At 55.2% G+C, this 18,196-nt stretch overlaps 1 protein-coding gene and 1 long non-coding RNA gene across 3 annotated transcripts in view; one reads left to right on the top strand and one right to left on the bottom strand.

Moving 5' to 3' along the window:
- ARHGAP45 (Rho GTPase activating protein 45) overlaps window positions 1–18,196 on the top strand; it is a 43,924-nt gene that overhangs the window by 8,294 nt on the left and 17,434 nt on the right. For both annotated transcript variants that reach the window (XM_044998701.1, XM_044998700.1), the window contains exons 3-11: window positions 5,609–5,752; window positions 11,214–11,298; window positions 11,866–11,938; window positions 12,640–12,718; window positions 13,946–14,083; window positions 14,629–14,693; window positions 15,440–15,550; window positions 16,740–16,820; window positions 17,466–17,645. In XM_044998701.1, coding sequence (XP_044854636.1) covers window positions 5,609–5,752; window positions 11,214–11,298; window positions 11,866–11,938; window positions 12,640–12,718; window positions 13,946–14,083; window positions 14,629–14,693; window positions 15,440–15,550; window positions 16,740–16,820; window positions 17,466–17,645 — 956 coding nt within the window. The remainder of the gene's footprint in view (window positions 1–5,608; window positions 5,753–11,213; window positions 11,299–11,865; window positions 11,939–12,639; window positions 12,719–13,945; window positions 14,084–14,628; window positions 14,694–15,439; window positions 15,551–16,739; window positions 16,821–17,465; window positions 17,646–18,196) is intronic.
- On the bottom strand, window positions 569–7,968 carry LOC123355878. The gene is made up of 4 exons (XR_006575216.1): window positions 7,820–7,968; window positions 5,503–5,733; window positions 1,265–1,385; window positions 569–954 (listed from the first exon to the last, which is right to left on the bottom strand). It is a non-coding gene; the product is annotated as an uncharacterized LOC123355878 (long non-coding RNA).

Here is an 18,196-nt window from a genome sequence, read left to right as displayed (position 1 = left end):
GACCCCCGACTCCATTCCGAAAGGGGTGGGCAGGAACCTTGGGCCCAGGTCTCTCGCACCGAGGTTTGAGTTTAGACCCCGCATCCAGATGAAAGTCCACCTTGGAGTGTGGCTCACCTTGCATCCCCTGCTCGGCCAGCCCTGCGCGGTCCTGGTCGCAGCCGAATGAGGTTGCTTAGGGCACTGGGACCCTGGCACGGTGGTTGGAGTGGGAGCCTGGTTCTGCATTGGGTCAGTGGGAGAAAAAAAATCCATGGGCCAAACTCCATGGAGCGGCACCTGTTTATACCAGCTCTGAATGTGACCTGCTGGGCTATCGGGCGGGGGGAGAAGGGATGGGAGGCGAAGGTTAAGTAGCTTTTGCAGAGTTAGTCAAAAAATGGGATTTCCATTCCGCAAGAAATGCCAGAATGTCATTTCAAAATTTCCGCCAAACCCCCCCCCCCCAATTGTTTTGGGTCAATCGAGCTGTTTTGGTTGGATTTGGACTTCAAATTTTTTTTAATCATCTAAAATAGACTCCTCGATGGAAAAACCGTTTCAAAACGAAAATGTCAAAATGCTTCGTTTTGATTACCCCACCCTGGGCAATGAAATTGAGTGGAAATTGACGCGTTCCCGCCAAAAAGTTTGATTTCAACAAAGCGGGAACATATTCTGGGAGGAGATTTTCAACCAGCTCTAAAGCCACGTGAGGGGGGGAAGGAAGGGAGAGAGACCGGGCTCAGGGGGACGCCGGGTGGGTTCTGGAGGAAGACTGAAGCTGTTGAGACAGGAACTGTGTGTGCATGAAGGGATGCAGCAATGGTTGTAGGGGATTGCACCATTTTGGTGGGTCCAGCTTTCCATTACGTCTCTTCGTCCATCCCTGCTCAGCTGTGACACAGATCCCAGTCCTGTCGGTCCCTGCCCCCAGCCCCACATGGCCTCTCTGCCTTCCATTCCGGATACAGCCTGGAAACGTAAGAGGCGGCAGAGAATGCATAGGAAATCCCTTCCACCCTGACGCTGACATAGGGGGCCGGGATGCAGGGTTTGCCCAGTCAGAGCAGGCTCCCTCTCTCCCCTCCCTGCTCTTGTGGATTTCTCTCCAAAGAAGGCTTCACCCTCCAGTCCCAGAGTCACAGACGCTGGGCTTAGTCCCTGGGCATGTCAGTGCTGAGCTCACCCCACCTCCTAGCATCCAGGATTGGATTAAAGGGATCAGCCACTCTAGACCTCACACCCCTTCCTTTCCTCCCTTGTTTGAGGGCTGCTTCCCTACCTCCTAGCAGTGCCGTTCACTCTGGGGCAATGCAGCCGTCCCACGCCCGTGGCAACGCAGCTTAGAGTGCCCCGTGTAGGCCCATGTTCTCGCCGGGGACAAATTCTGCTCTCAGTTGCACCTGCAGAAACCAGAGTGAGGTCAGTGGCGTTCCTTTGGGTTTACACTGATGTAGCAGAGCAAAATCTCAGTGCAGCGAGCAGGCTGATAACAGGAACAATACTGCTCACATATCACTTCGTCCAGGGATCTTAGAGCACTGTATGAACATTAGTGAATGCTCCCAGCACCCATGTAAGGTAGAAAAGCATGAATCATCCCATGTTACAGATGGGGAAACTGAGGCACAGAGAAGGGACAATGACTTGCTCAAAGTCTTGCAATTGCAGAACTGGGGAAGGAACCCAGGAATCCTGACTCCCAGCCCCCGCTGCTCTAATCAATCAAACTCCATTCCACAGCAGTGAATGGAACGCAGGATTTCTGCTCTAACCACTAGATCAGCTCACATTCCCCTGTCGGAGCTGGGAAGAGAGCCTGTCACTCGCTCTACACCTCTGTGCTTGGCATCTGAAGGAAAAGCAATGGGTATATGTTTTCCCCTGGCCATGCTGATAGCTTCTGGCGCCCCGGGGCAGAATTCTACTGCACCTTCTCAGTCTGTGATCACACACAGGGCTGATGGGGCAGAAACAAGGGATGCTGGTGGGCGGCTTTATCTGGAGAGTCGCAGAAGGGGCTGGTTTCCTGGGGAAGCTCCCAATATCCAACTTCCTTTCCTGCCAGTAAACAAACTTCCCAAGGACCCTGGAGCCAGTTCCCGTGCTCACTCAAAGAGTGAGCTGGGGTGTGCGTAGGGAGAGCAGCCCGCTTATTTGCTGCATCTCCGATGGGTGGCTGAGAAAATCCACCCAGCAATCATCCTAAATTACAGCAATAATGGAAATTTGGCTGAGCAGGGAGGAGGCAACAAGAAGCCACTGGGTCCCTCCGGGCTGCGTGGCAGGGAGTTCACATCCGGGCAGGGAATGAAAGGAAAGGAAATGAGGAGGAAATTCTCAAACTGCTTTCAAGGGAAACCGCCACCGAGGAAAAATCACTGGGGTCAAATGCCTCCCATCTCCCTCCTGTCACACCACAGCCTGAAATAAACTCCCAGGGCCTGATTCTCTGTTGTCATGCACCTGGGGTGTAAACACATCATGGCAAAGTGGGTGGCCAATGCTTTCAGTGCCAGACTGGGAGCATTTAATGTCCGCTTTGCACAGGTGTGAATGACTGTGCAGGGTCAGATCCACAGACATGGGTTGTGTCAGCCAGACCCTCCCTCCCGGCAGGAATCTGTGCCTTGGGATACAGCGAATGACTGATGGAGACAGACAAGACTTTCTCCATCTCCACCTACTACTGCAGTCTTGTTCCCTCTGGTCCATTCTCCTGGGCTGGGGTGGTTCAGAGCAACCCAAGCAATGGAGGGTTCCCCACACTTCCCCATAGGGGCAGATCCACCTCTTTGGAGTCTATTTTTGTGACAGTCACCTGAACTTTCCCTTGGGTCACTTTCTCCTCATCACTCTGCCTTTCGTTTCCCCTGCGGGGCTGGTAGAGCGGCTGCTACTAGCTAGCAATGCAGTTAGTCCGTATATGCTCCTCTATAGCACTTTTCATCTATAGGTCCCAAAGCAAGTCAGTATCTTGAACCTATTTGAAACTGAGGCAGAGGGAGGGGATGTGACCTGCCCACCGTCAGTCAGTGGCTCAGCTGGGACTAGAACCCAGGTCTCCTGTGCCCCAGTCCAGTGGTCGATCCACTAGGCCACAATGCTGCCACCAGGCATTTAGCGCTAGTGCAGCGTGAGGCTGAACCAGCCTGGCGAGGGAGTGTTCTAAACCCCAGCAGTCAGTGCGAAGAACAACGCTGTATGCGCCTCTCATGCTTTCCATCCAGAGGTCTTACAGCATTGTCCAAAAGTAAGTATTGTTCCCGGTTTTTCAGATGGGGAAACTGAGGCACGGAGCAGTTAAGTGACTTGCTCAAGGTTACTCCGAGAGTCAGTGCCGGAATTCAGGGGCCAGCTCCTCAGCTGGTGCAAATCGGTGCAGCTTCATTGACGTCAGCAGGGCTATGCTGATTTCTTGTAAGCCTCCCATCACCCTAATAGCTGAGCTCTGCCCGATTCCCAGGCGCCAACCACTAATCCACAGGCTCACTGTGCGAGAAGCTAGAGGGTTCGTCCCTCGTGGAATTCCCAGTGCTATTCTGAAGGCTCTTTATTCATCTCATCCCAGCACCCCAACTAAAATTCACCCCGACACACACATTCCCCCCAGCCAGCCAGCCGCTGAGCGTTACCAGACAGCCAAGACTCATTTAACAAGCCGGGCACTCCCTGAAATCTCCTTGATCCTGCCGTATTGTCTTTCCTCTTCCTTAGGATGCTGCTCTGGCCTCAGGCCTTTAAACCCAGCCAGGGCTGGAGTGGGGAGGGCCTGCCTTGGGAAGGACAGTTCTCAGGGAGGAGGGAAGATGCGTGATCAAACCGAGGCAAAAACAGGAAGCTGACGGGGTGGGTTTTAATGGGCTTGGAGATCAGTTGGCTGGGACGGGGGCTTTGAATAGAATCATAGAGTCATAGACCTGGAAGGGACCTCGAGAGGTATCTTGTCCAGTCCCCTGCACTCATGGCAGGACTAAGTATTATCTAGACCAGGGATTGGCAACCTTTGGCACGCGACTCGCCAGGGAAAGCACCCTGGTGGGCTGGGCTGGTTTGTTTACCTTCCACACCCGCAGGTTCGGCCGATCGTGGCTCCCACTGGCTGCGGTTTGTCGCTCCAGGCCAATGGGGGCGGTGGGAAGCGGCGCGGGACGAGGGACTTACTGGCCGCCGCTTCCCACAGCCCCCATTGGCCTGGAGCGATGAACCACGGCCAGTGGGAGCCACGATCGGCCGAACCTGTGGACGTGGCAGGTAAACAAACCAGCCCGGCCCACCAGGGTGTTTACCAGAGGTTGCCGATCCCTGGCAGGTCTTTGTCCAACCTGTTCTTAAAAATCCCCAATGATGGAGATTCCACAACCTCCCTGGGCAATTTATTCCAGTGCTTAACCACCAGAATAAATTGCCTAGGGAGACAATAATGGGTTGGTATGTAACGAGGGAGACTCACAATCCCACGCACCCATGTCAGTTGCTGCTGGCCGCTAGAGAAGGACGCCAGCTGGAAGCGCCATCTGTCTGTTGAGCAGAGGGATCTTCTGTCCTGTCTTGGCCGGGACAGTCCCTTTTTTTAGCCCTGTCCCAGCCATCCTGACTTTTTGGGCAACAGTGGGCATTTGACAAGAGCAAACGGGCAAATGGTCACTTTTGTCAAAAATGTGGGGTGCAAAGGAACGTGCCGGGGGGGGAGCAGTGATGCCAGCCCCACGCGGGGGGGCTGGAGGGGGAGGCAGGGCTCTGGCAGGGGGCAGGCAGGGCTCAGGTGAGCAGCAACGCCAGCCCCAGCCTTCGGGATATATGGTCACCCTAGTTGAGCATGAATGTGCCTGTTCCAACAGGGAGTGAGATGCGTTGGCTGGGACAGTCTAGGCAGCCTTCCCTAAAGGGGGGATATTGGTACCGTCCCATCAGCACAGTGGAACCCCCTCCTGGAACAGGAGCCTGCGCTGATTCCTGTCTTGGGATGACTGACAGGTGCTGAGCCGTCCAAGAGAGGGAGGAGGCTGGGAGAAGATACGGGCAGGCCAGAGGCCCCAGCAGGGGCTTCCTGGGCAGGGATACGCTGGGCAGGCTGGAGACACTGGTGGGGAAGCCACCAGTAGAGAGATTGGAGGCCGTGATGTGACACAGAGCACCCCAGAGCCCCAGCAGGCACCAGGCCCTCGAGCACAGAGTACAGCTGGCTCCTTCCAAAGGTCCCATGGGATTAATCAGCCAGGGCAGGGGGCCTACCACCACCCTGAGCAGACTGATCAAGATGAGCTGGGTGGAACGTGTTAGACTTCGGTTCAGATGGGGCGGCTCATCAGTGACATGAGTTCGGTAGGTTTCAGCCTCTCTTGCTCTCATAAAACCATTGCACAACTGGAAATGTCTGCTTAGAAGTAACTCCGCACTGCGACAATGGGTGCAGGGGCTGTTCGTACAGGTGGGGGAGCAGGACTGGAACAGCAGCGGATGCTGCAGGTCAGGCGGAGGCGCAGGGGCCAGGGGAACGGCCTGTGTGTGGGAGCTCACCTTGCTATTACCCCGGTGCTCCTGTCCTCCGAGCGCCCTTCGCCGGCACAACGTTGACTTTACAGGCTCAGGGCTGTAACGCTGCTTTGACCCCTCTCTGTTGCAGATCCCTTGGAGTCTCAACGGCCGCTAGCCCACGAGTGCCTGGGGGAAGCCCTGCGCATCCTCCGGCAGGTCATCAACAAGTACCCACTGCTCAACACCTTGGAGACCCTGACAGCCGCAGGAACCCTAATATCCAGGGTCAAAGGTCAGTGCACAGCCGGGTCATGAGCACAGAGCAGCTGCCACCTCAAAGGCTCCGCGATTCTGCTCACCCTTCACTGCCTCCCTCCCGACTTGCCCCAGCCAGGCCCAGCAGCTGCTATGGACTCACGGGCGTTGACCCTGTTCAGATTCAGGCTGGGCTGGAGGCAGGTGGAAGCTGACCCTAAGGAAAGGCTCTTTGGGGTTGGGGTCAGGGCTGCATGGAATCAGAGGCGAGGGCCTCAGTCCTTGGTTTGGAGACGTCCTTTGCATCCAAACCACAGTCACAACCAGTGCCAGCCGACCCCTCGCTCGCACATGCGGCAGACAGAGGCCACGGGCTGAACGGGCTACGGAGACTGAGCTCCCTTCTGCATCCAGGGGGATTCGGGGCAGGGGGAGGGGGGCAGGCACACTGGTAGGGAACAGTGTCCAGGAAGCTGGTGTGGCTGCTGTCCAGGGGGGTGGAGACAGGTCTTCAGTCACCAGCCCCTGGCACGAGGGTATTTCTGCCAGTCTGTTCTCCAGGGCTCGAGCCAGTCCACTTTAAAATGACTCCAGTGATCAAACTCCCCCAGGGGAGAGGATCCCGCAGTCTGGTTGTCCTCCCCTCCCTTCCCCCCCGGGAACATTGCTGGGATATTCAGCCCACGCTCCCCTCGCTTGCTCACGTCCTAATTCTCTTCACGCCCACTGGCGCAAACCCTCATGGATGGACACAAAAGCCTCTGTGGGTCACTAGCGTGAAGCGTTCACTGGGCCAAATTCAGCATGTGGCTCCAGGGAAGTCAGTGGAATTACCCCCGAGACAAGTCTGGCCCTTCGTCTGACACGTTGCGCTGCACCAGGCGGGAGCCAGCTGTCTCCGAGCCGCAGGAGGTGCAGCGTGGATTAGCCAAGATGGAGCATTTAATTTCCTGGGATTAGAGAGAGCCCGGCCTGAGGGTGCTGGGTCACGGCTGGGGGAGCCTATTCACACCGAAGCTTTTACAAAGGAACTGCCCTTTCTCTAGATGGGGCGTCAGACGAGCCCAAGTGAACGATGCCAGTGGGAAACCTTCCAACAAACAACCCGGGGCATGCGAGAGAGAGGGCTGTTTTCTGAGCTGTAAAACCAGCCCCGGCCCTGCTAACACCCTCGGCCTCACCCTGCCAGCACCACATGGCTCTAAGAAACTGACTTGGGTACAGAGTCTTGTAACATTCATCGCTGGGGGTGCCAGGGACCTAGGGCCAAACCCAGGCCCTGCTGAAACCAGTCGGAACTTGCACCTTGACTCCAATGGGAGGTTTGGCCCTTTCACTCATATTTTCCCCTTGGACATCACATGGCAAGAGGTGCTCAGGAGTCAGGCCGGGATGTGTTTTCTGGACCTCTCAGTTCCACTTCAGGGCTGGGAGAGGGGTGCGATATTTGGGGTGAGTCCTTGTCTGTCGGAAAGCCACCCCAGGCTCCCCCGCCTTGACTGATATAAGTCTATCCCCCTGCAAAGGCAGGAGACGGGCTCTGAGTCTCCTCTCCCTTCCACCACATCATCCCTTCCATCACATCAGTGTCATCCCATTGATTAAAGAGCGACAGGGGAGGGATCACTGGATGATTCCCTGTTCTGTTCATTCCCTCTGCGGCACCCGGCACTGGCCGCTGTCAGGACACTGGGTAGCAGGACCTTTGGGCTGACCCAGTGTGGCCGTTCTTATGCGCTCACTCCTAATTTACACCGGTGAGGCCTAGAAGAGGGCGTCAGCCATAGGACCCGATTCTCCACTGCCCTGCGCCTTGTATCGTCATTTACACCTAGGCGAAGCGGGTGTGAAACGCCACCGGGTCAGAATTCTCCACTCTCGCACGCTGGCCTCTTCCCTCACTCCAGTGTCAATGACATCGCCAGGCAGCGAAGAGTCAGACTCCCACAATGAGCCCAGGGTACAACGCTGGGCTCTGCGTATGAACTTCCCCAGAGACTGGGGATGTCTGGATCCGGGGATTTCGTACAGATCCTGCCCTGATCAATACTAAGCACTGGGCACTCATAGAGCCCTGCGGAGGCCTGACTGTCCTCTCACTTACACTGGTGTGGATCAAGAGCCGCGCTGTTGAACTGAATGAAGCTCCTCACGTAAAGCCGGTGGGCGTGTAAGTTCTCTGGGCCAGTTCTTTGTTCTGCGCTTGTACAGCAACCAGCACAACTGGGTCCTGGTCTGTGACTCAGGCTCCGAGGCGCTACAGCAATGGAAATAATAAGAAGCGAGATCAGAATCAGGCCCCGTGCCTATTCAAAGAGATGAGCCAAGGCACAGATTGCAGCCTAAAGCCCCCTGGAACGTCGCTGGGGGTTCGGTGCCGAGCTCCCGTTTGTGCCTTTCCAAATCTGACATGTACTGTTCACGCAGCTAAGGCAATGAATGAATCGGCTCTTAAACTGATCTGGCATGTTGAGCTGAGCCCAGGTGATAGGAGAACAGTCAATTCCTTCTTCAGAGGCATTTAGAAAAACGTGCAATTGACTAGGGTGGAAATGCACACCTGGGATTCCGAGGAGTGGGGCCCCCAGAAAACAGTTCCCAGCTGTGCTGTTATTCTTGTCAATGTTGTTTGATGGGCCTGATTTTCCAAAATGGCCTGCAGATTCGTGGGCACTATTGTGCCCCCTCTGCTAATTGCTGGGGCAAAGGGCTGGTATTTGGGGGCGTCGCTACACAACTGTGGTTGTGATCCAGGAAGATTTCTAAACACTGACCATCAGTACTCGCTTCTCACTGGCGGTGCACACTTGTGTCTGCAAAACTGGGGGCCAGGCTGAAACACATATGCACAAGCCGGCCTATTTTCCAGCAAGTAGGAGAGAAAATGTCTGTTCAGCTGACATGAGGGGTACTTAGGGCTGATCCAAAGCCCACAGAGGTCAGTGAGAGTCTTTGGATCCAGGCCTTAGATCAGAGATGGGCAAACTATGGCCGGCCTGCGGGACCGTCCTGCCCGGCCCTTGAGCTCCTGGCTAGGGAGGCTAGTCCCCGGTCCCTCCCCAACAGCCTCAGCTCGCCATGCCACCTGCGCTCTGCGTGGCGGGGCCACGAGGTCCTGACGGGCAGCGCGGTGGTGGGGCTGGCTCTGGCCGGGCGGCGCGGCTGCCAGACATGCTGCTCTGAGCGGCATGGTAAGGGGGAAGATGGGGCGGAGGTTTGGGGGGGGGACATTAAGGGGACGGGGAACAGGGGGGGTTGGATAGGTGGAGTCCCAGGGGGCCTGTCAGGGGGCGGGGGTGTGGATAAGGGTAGGGGCAGTCAGGGGACAGGGAACAGGGGGGATTGGATAGGGGGTGGGGTCCCAGGGTGGCGGTTAGGGGCAGGAGGTCCCGAGAGGGGGAGGTCAGGGGACAAGGAGCAGGGGGGTTGGATGGGTGGGGGGTTCTGAGGGGGGCAGTCAGGGGGTGGGAAGTGGGAGGGGGCGGGGGCCAGGCTGTTTGGGGAGGCACAGCCTTCCCTACCCAGCCCTCGATCCTGTTTCGGAACCCCAATGTGTCCCTCAGGCCAAAAAGTTTGCCCGCCCCTGCCTTAGCTTGCTAGGACTTTGAGGCAGGGGCAGTCTGTTAATTACAAGGCGTGGAGTGCCGAGCACAATGGAGCTCAGATTCGTGAGTGGGCCGTTAGCTGTTACTGCAATAAAAATCTTAAACCCTAATCATCATCGGCCACTATCTCCCCGAGTCCCTGGCAGCACCGCATGTTTCTGAGACGTGATTCTGCCAAGTGTGCCAGTGCAAAGCCTTCCGAGAGCAGTGTTACAACAGCGGTGGGGGAAGGGCCGGCGGGCTTAACCGCACACAGAGCACAACATTTTGCGTCACTGCCCTCATTTCCTGGACACCGAACGGTAACCACAAGGGACAGGAAGTTCCTCCATAGCAGGGTGGAACGAGATCTGCCGATCGGCTTGCTCAGTGATCGCCTGTCAGGGCCTCGGCATGGGCCAGGCTCTGTGGCTCAGCAGTTGTGGCAAGCGCTGATGTGAGGCACGTTTAAAAATGGGCGGCTCCTCTGAGCCATGCAGCAAGTTGATTTTGATGAGCGACAAGGTTGTGAGCCAGATTCTGGTCTTTTACTCTGGGAGAGGCTTTAATTTTGCATCGCCCAGCACCTTGTGCCGGCATTTGCACAAGTGGCACGTGGGTGTAATACGCAACCTAATCAGAATGAACATTTCACACCTACTTTGCACTGGTGAAAATGACTGCACCGGGGTAGGGCAATGGAGAACCGAGCCCAGGGTGCAGAGAATACAGGATTGGGCCCATTCTCTTTTTACCATTTAATGCTAAAACCTCTAGCGATTCTACGCTAGATTCATGCAGGAGCAGACCCAGAATGATTCTGCATCTGACCTATTCGGAATCCCCGGACTTGAACTAGATGGGAATAAAATTCTCCTTTTCTTTGGGATCTGGAGGATTCAGAGCTTGGGGTGACCCCTCCACCTGGCAGCTCTGCAGCAGTACAAGCTGCTCTCTCAGTCTGCGATTAGAGGGGTTCTTTGATCAGAGTTTTCCATCTCAAAGCAGAAGGCTCTGAAGCCGGAGGGCAGGAAAGGCACAGCGGTAACACAGATTCATCTTCTCTCTTACGGTGGCCTGGGGGTAGCTGGGAGTGATGGGATGCAACTGACCTTAGGGGAAATACAGACCCAGCACGCTGAACGGGAACAACCTCCCAAGGGAAGTGCTAAAAGCCCCATCACTGGGGAAATGTAAAACTGGCCTGGACAAAGCCCTGGGGAATATTCCATGGGAACGATCCAGAGCTAACCCTCTCCAGGGCGCTGGACCAGATGAAACCTAGGCAGGTCTTTTCCACCTCCAACAAATATGATTATATGTACTGCCGGGCTCTGCCCCCAGGGTCTCTAGGTCTCTTTCAAAAGCTGCCCTGCTAAATGTGCAGTGGCAATTAGCATAGAGCAGCTGGGTTCATCGAGCCAAGACTGTTTTGTTGGTGGCACCTAGGGTACGTCTACACTGCAAAAAAACCTGCAGCAGCCAGTCTCACAGCCTGGGTCAACTGTCTCAGACTCACGGGGCTTGTGCTATGGGACCAAAGATAGCAGTGTAGACATTCTTGCTTGGGCTTTTGCTCGGGCTCTGAAACCTAGAGAGGGGGGAAGGGTCTCAGCCCGGGCTCTAGCCCCAGTGGGGATGTCTACACTGGTATTTTTAGCCCCGTAGCAGCAGCCCGAGTCCACTGAACTGGGTTCTGAGACTTGCTGCTGCGAGGTTTTTTGCAGTGTAGATGCACCCTAGTTAGCAAGGGCAGAGGTACATGAGAACTGAGGGACAGCTGAGCCTGAGAGCAGAGACTTCCTGGATGGGCTGCAAGACTCACCCCTCTCTCTGCGTCGGAGCAGGTCTGGGACCACCCCTGGCAAGTGGGTGTCAGTCACAAAAGGGCTTTTGCTTCTCTTCCATTTCCAGGTTTCCACTATGAGTCCAACAATGAGACGGACAAGCGGGAGTTCGAGAAGGCTCTGGAGACCATCGCAGTCTCCTTCAGTAGCACGTAAGCGAACCTCAGCCGGCGGCGGTCTGGAGGACTTGCCACTCCCCTGCCACCTCGACTGTCCCCAACCCAGAGAGAACATGCTGCCCCGCCCTGTCACTTTGCACACTCGCACCTTAACAAGGGGCAGCTTTCCGCCGGCAATGGTGAAAGACCAAGTTTTGGGTGTGCAACCCATCCCCCACTCCCTGCGGCGTCACAAGTTCCTGGGTGGCCCCTGGCTGGATGTCCTGGGTTCCTTCTATCAGTTACATCCACATTGCTACTGACACCAGGAGGTCTGGTTCAGACAACCACCTGGCAGGGATATTAAGATACCCCTGGTCTCCTCCTGACATTGCTTCACCTTCATCTACACTGTAGCAGCTAAATCATTTGGGGGCTGATCCAATCCCCACTGACAGCAATAGGAAGACTCCCACTGAGCTGGATCAGGCCCTAGGGCCTGGCCCCTGGCAGACTCCAGAGACCTGCACTCGGAAGTGGTATGGAAGGTCCTATGTGCTGCTCTCCAGTTCATAACTCTAACCATGCTGACCATCCATGTCCTCCTGCCCCTTCTTCCAGCGTGTCTGAATTCCTCATGGGAGAAGTGGACAGCAGCACCCTCCTCTCGATACCTCCCAGTGACCAGAATCAGGTGAGTGACACCAGCTGCTCCTAAGTGGACCGGAGGGGGGATATCGCTGGGGTTTGCTTTTACTTCTGGTACACTGCCGTTCAGAAACCCGGACCAGGCCCTGCTCGGCACCAAGAGAACCAGCCACACACAGTCTCTGCTCAAGAACAAGTAGAGGCAACTAAGCCAGAGGCCTGGCTGCCCCAGCTTAGCCTAGCGGGCACTGACAGAACTGTGCGGGGAACATCACACAGGCCTTGTCTGCTTGGTCCTGTTCCTACTGCCATTCACGCGGACAAGGAGAGATCAAAAGGGCACATGGTGCTTAGCTAGAGAGGTGACAGGCCCCTGAGAAGGACTTCAGCTAGGTTGCAGGATGATCTTGTAGACCAAAGAGTGGAAGACTGAGAATCAGGGCTCTTGGTGTCTATTCTTGTCTCTGCCGCTGATTTGCTGTATGACCTTGAGCAGGTCACTTAACCACAGATACTCCCATGTCCCCAGAGGGCCTTCATGTAGGACCCCAGGGCTGCACTTGGCAGATCAAAAGAGTTTGCTCCTTATTCTGGGCCTCAGTGAACATAGAGAACGGCCGGCAGCCCCAGGTTTCTCTATCCATCTCCTGGCTTCTGGAAAAAAACCCTGGCAGCCTGCTCCCGGCTTCACCCGTTGTACCTACTTCTCACTCTCTAACGAGCTCTTTTGCCTCCCGACCCGAACAGTCTATGGAGAACCTGTACGGAGGGATCGCCGGGCAGGGCGGAGACGGCATGCCAGCTGGCATGGAAAGCTTTGATTCAGGTGAGTGGCTGGGTGCAGAACAAATCCTGCTGGGGGCAGGGAAGTCTGGGCAGCGGGCCGAGCAGAGTGGCTCAGAGGACGTGGCGTTCCCTCTCCATTATTGAGGTTCCGGGAGAAATGTGCAAGTGCAACTCCCTGGCTTGCAATGGTGCTGAATGCCAGCGTCCCACAGGATCGCAGGGTGCAAGTGACAAGTACACGAGGCTTCACTGCAGGTGTGTTCTTGCCCCCTGAACCCGGCACCTTAGGCAGCACCAAAGCAGTTAAATCTGCATTCTCCATGCCCAGCAGGGAGCCGAGGGCACAAAGGGGCTGGTAACAAACACTGCCGTGAAATGTGCAGCTCGTGGCATTTCTCTGAGTCTCGGAGCCAGCAGGCGGTGGGCAAGTTCAGGCAGGCAGAGTTCCTGCAAACCATCCAGCGGATGCAGCGTCCTTCCAGCCAACGTCTCCTCCGAGACGAGAGATCCTCCTCATCTTCACTACTGCCGCAATACACCCAACCATTCCGTGAGGCGCTGCGTGAACATGTTATAAGAGAGAGTCCCTGCCCCGAAGAGCTTACAGATCAGACCAGACAACACAAGCCGGTGTGACAGAGGGAGTGGAGCAGGGCGGAAAAGGGCAGAAGTACCAAGAACCCACGTTTCCATCGGCTGACGACGTGTGCAATTTGCAGGGATCACGCCAACTTGCCCAGGAATGCTAGAAACATATCGGTCACCCTTACTACGCCCCTGCCTAGCCATGATCAGCTGGAAGTTCGATCCTGGCACGGCTTTGGAAAGGCGTTCGAAGGAGGGCCAGCGAATGGCTTGACAGGCTCGTTTGGGGAGAGCGCTTCACGGGACGGCTTTGGCAAGTGGAAGAAGCAGACAAACAGGCAACGGAAGCTGGCGGCGTTGGCAGGCAACAGGCATCATGAGACACGAGAGCGGATTAGTAGGGTGGGGCAGGGTCATGAAGGGCTTTAAAGGAAACCTCAAGAAGTCTGTGTCTGCTGCCGTGGGGGAGGGGGGCGTGGAGGAAGCCTGCAGCAGCTCAGGAGGTCAGTTCTGCTCCTTGGTTTCAGCCCATGGTGGAGCTCTGCCTCTTTGATCCCTGCAGGACTCCTGGACAATTTGGGTGGGTAAGTCAGTGGATGAGAGTGCTTGGCGGTAGCTTAAGTGCCTGGCTCATTCTGTATCTCCTCCTTCTCTCCCATCTTTCTCCGTGTCCCCGTCACAGTCCGTCCGTCTGCAGAAGAGGTGGACATCATGCTCCAGCGGTGTGAGGGCGGAGTGGAAGCTGCCCTCCAGTATGCCAAAAACATCTCCAAATACATGAAGGACCTTTTCTACTACCTGGAGAAGAGGACCACTCTGGGTGAGTGGCGAGAGGACGGAGGGCAGGGTCTGCTTCCCGAGATGCTGAAGGCGGCATCGTAATGGGCCACAGTGCCATTCCCAGCTCACATTCTCGTAGTATTTATTATGGGCTGGAGGTTGAAGGGACCCCTTGATCCAGAAATGGGTTGGGGGGCGCGAGAGTCATTTATGGCCGAATGGACCAAGCACGAGCCTGGGAATCGGGACTTGAATTCCATTCCAGACTTTGCCACGGACTCTGAATGATCTTGGGCAAGTCTCTTTGCCTCAGTTTGGCCCGCTATCAAATGTTACCTGGCTTCCTATGTAAAGCACTTTCAGATCTATGGAGGAAGTAAATCTATGTGCATGTGAAGAATTACTACCTTGATAGAAAAAGGCGAAGGGGTGGGTGTGTGGGTGTGTTTGTATAGGACCTACGCTATCTGCAGAACTGGCATGCTTTAATTTATATTCAGCGCTGAAATGACTGATATCCCCCAATGAAACATAAAATCAGCAGGGCAAGGCCTTCTAAGTCCACTTCCTTCCTTCCCCTTGCAGAGATGGAATTTGCCAAAGGGCTGCAGAAGATGGTGAACAGCTGTAAGCAAACGATCACTCAGGAGGTAGGTCAGAGCTCCCATGTAAGCACACCCCTTGTGTCTGGTTCCGGCATGTGTCTGGCCTTACTTACACCAGAAGCAAGCCCTGGAAACCTCCCTCCTCATGAGAGAAACACTGCAGTTCCAGAGCCTCAAAGGTTTAGCTATGCAATTCTAGGGTGTCATTTTTCGGAAGCAAGCTGCACTGCCCAGCGTGGAGAATTGAATTCAAAGGCCAGTGCTAAGCACTTCTGAAAATCTCACTCCTAAACTTCTAGGTGTCACGGTTCATTTTTGAGACTCCCTGCTCCCTCGTGTAAAATCCAGGGGCCCGATTCCCCCACCCCAGGTCCAAGTAACGACCATTCACTTCAAACTTGAACCCAGGCTCCGAGTCCCGTAACAATACGACCTGTTTGGGTGAGGGCGAGCTACCTGCGAGCCAGGCTAGAAGGAATCCCAGGAGGAAGCGGTTATGGTATAAAGTCATATCGCAGGGTTTTACAGGCACTCTGGTTTGAGAGCTGCTGGGAATGAGGTTACGCATGTCAAGCTCAACAGAACCTCTGACATTTCCCCTTTGCACAGTGCTAACAGTACCTGATGCATCACTATGTAAAAGCTAGCTAGGGGCCTTTGCTGGCAGCAGAGTCTGGGCCTCTCACCCTCCTCCACCCCCTGCCCCACGGCTATGACCATTTCTCTGTCATGTGCTCAGCCTGGTTTCTCGCCGTGGCAGTGATTCTCTGGGGGATGTTGTAATTTTCCAGCCGCACATGCCGTTCCTGTCGATCTACTCGCTGGCTCTGGAGCAGGATATGGAGTACGGCGCTGCAGTCCTGCAAACGGCTGCCACCTTGCAGAACCACACCTTCCTGCAGGTAGGAGAGCTGCCCACCCCCACACAGCTGCACGGGATGCCTTGGTGCAAATGGCTGGAGAGATCCCCTGCCTTTGCTTTCCCTGTTTGCTGCTTGATCTGCAGTGAACACCTGGTGCCCCTGAGTTCCTGGCTTTGAAACAGAAAGTGCCCTCTCCTACCGGAAATGGCACCTGAGAATAACCCCTTCCCACTAGAGACTTTGCAGCGGTAGAAGTGTGTCCTGTCACTGTCTTTATACCATAGGGTTTCTCTTTCAGGCACAGCTCTTCAGAGTTCCCTTTCACTCCACTAAGGCAGGGGTTGGGTTTGATATTTACCGGCATCCCGCCTGTTACTGCTCCAAACTGGAGATGTGCCAGAATCAGAATCATGTATCCAAACTCCTGGGCTGTGGGGTGTTTGGATAAAGGGTCTCACAACCATCCCTAAGTTCAGCAAAACCAAACAATTCACTTTTGCCATTCTCCAGCTCAGCTTAGGCCTCTCAGAGTCTGTGTATTTTTCCCGGCATGGACAAAGTTACACGCGCTGGTCACTAGCAGAAAGCTGCTAGGTCTGGTCTGCGTGCCCAGGACAGTAGGGTAACGCATGGTCCTGTCACTGCCAGAGAGCTCAGTTTGCTTATGTCAGCCGAAAATGAATGTGACAGCATCCACCTAATTTCTAGGGGGTTGTCCACAACACAGAACTGCCCTTAGTTCAGCCTGATCAGTGATAACAACTCTTAAATCGTACTTCTCATTTGTAGATTGCAAAGCCCCTTACAAAGGAAAGTATGTCTCGGCATCCCCACTTTACAGACAGGGAAACTGAGGCACATGACTCCTTAAGATCACACCAGCAGCCAGGGGCTGAGCCAGGAAGAGAACCCACATCTCTTGATGCCCTAGCCCAGTGGCACCGCACTGCAGGTTTGGCTTACTGGAATCCCAGAACAGGAACAGTGGGTAGGCAGGGCAGGCCAGGCATGTGTCAAGTCCCACCTGGCAGAGCTGCCCGTGCTCTGGCTGGCTCTGGCTGGTGCTGGCAAGCCCTTGGGTTTATGAACACTACAATCCACTGTAACGGAAACTGGTGCATTTGGAGCACCCGAGCAGGGCAGAGCACATCGGTGCAGAGAGCAGCACAGGTCATAAAGGCTGAGCTGTGCTGCCCCTGACTTCGCCCCTTCTGTCCCCACATTCCAGCCACTGGGAATGAGACGCCTGGAACATGAAAAGCGGAGGAAGGAGATTAAGGAGCAGTGGCACCGGGCCCAGAGGAAGCTGGTAGGTAACGAAGAGCTGCAGCGTGCCATGGGGCTGTCCCATGATCGTATCCTGGCTGTCACAGCCTCCCCCCACGCATCTCGTCAGTCATATGGTCAGATTCTCTGCCCCTCTTCGGGCCGGCATTAGAAACAAGCACATGCTGGACTGATCTACGACGGCCTCTTCAGTGAGCCTGATGGATGAGCAGTGCGGGAAATGCCCCGAGAAACGTGCACTGTCCCCGTGCTCCCAGCGGGCAGGAAAGCAGCTCCCCCCTTGAAAGGAGCTTTGCTCTTCCAACCCCCATGTCAGTTTCACTATAAGAGCCCAGAACTGTTCCCTTATTATTTATCCTGCGGGAGTGCCATGGAGCCCTAGTTCTAGATCTGATCCCTACCGTGCTAGGAGCTGTACATAACAGACAGCTTCTGCCCCAAAGAGCTTACAGTCTGTTTCCTCCCCTCCATGCTCATTCCTAGCCATACATGGGCAGAGTGGGTTAGTACTCAGCTTCATACCCTAATCCTGCAGTGGAGACTCCTTCAAGCCAGTGAGGAGAGAACCCCGGGGCCAGGGAGGGGGAGGATAACATTCTCCTCGGACAGACAGACTTTTCCCTAGACCAGTCACCTTGGATCAAGGTCCCAATTTTTTGTCTGGCAGCAAGAGGCTGAGACCAACCTGCGGAAGGCCAAGCAGATGTACATGCAGCGCTGTGAGGAGCACGAGAAGGCCAAGTACGTGACAGTGAAGGCTGAAGAGGAACAGCAGAGCACCAGCAGCAACACCACCACCAAGACCCTGGACAAGAAGCGGCGGCTGGAGGAGGAGGCCAGGAATAAGGTGAGGGTCAGGGAGATGCTAGGAGAACATCACTGTTTGGGATGCTGAGTGGGCAGGGAGCCCACCCCACACCATCGGAGCTTTTGTGTCCCAAACAATGTACATCCCGAAACCATCCTTTCAGCCAGAAGCACATCCCAGCCTACCAGTGCTACCGATCCACACCTGGCCAGAGGGACTGATGCTGAATCACTCGCTAACCAGGGCCTCTGGTAGATCCCAACCCTCTGCTCCAGCCCAGGGCCACCTGGTCTCTCACCAGGCTGAACAGCAGTGCCACTGCACCAATCTGCTATCACCTTCCTTTTGTACTGAGGTGTTCACTGGCTCCAATTGTGTTGGGAATTCGTTGCCCCTGACAGCCATTTAAATGAGTTTGGTGGGACTTGACACAGATGCTGTATCCAGGTCTGGTGTCCACAATTCCGGAAGGATGTTGATAAACTGGAGAGGGTTCAGAGAAGAGTTGTGAGATTGACTGACAGACTCCAGAAACTCAATCTATTTATTTGAACAAAGAGAAGGTTAAGGGGTGATTTGGTTACAGTCGA

The sequence above is a fragment of the Mauremys mutica genome, chromosome 24, assembly GCF_020497125.1.
Source record: "Mauremys mutica isolate MM-2020 ecotype Southern chromosome 24, ASM2049712v1, whole genome shotgun sequence".
NCBI classification, from domain to species: domain Eukaryota; kingdom Metazoa; phylum Chordata; order Testudines; family Geoemydidae; genus Mauremys; species Mauremys mutica.
This window is presented reverse-complemented; position numbering and strand designations above follow the sequence as displayed.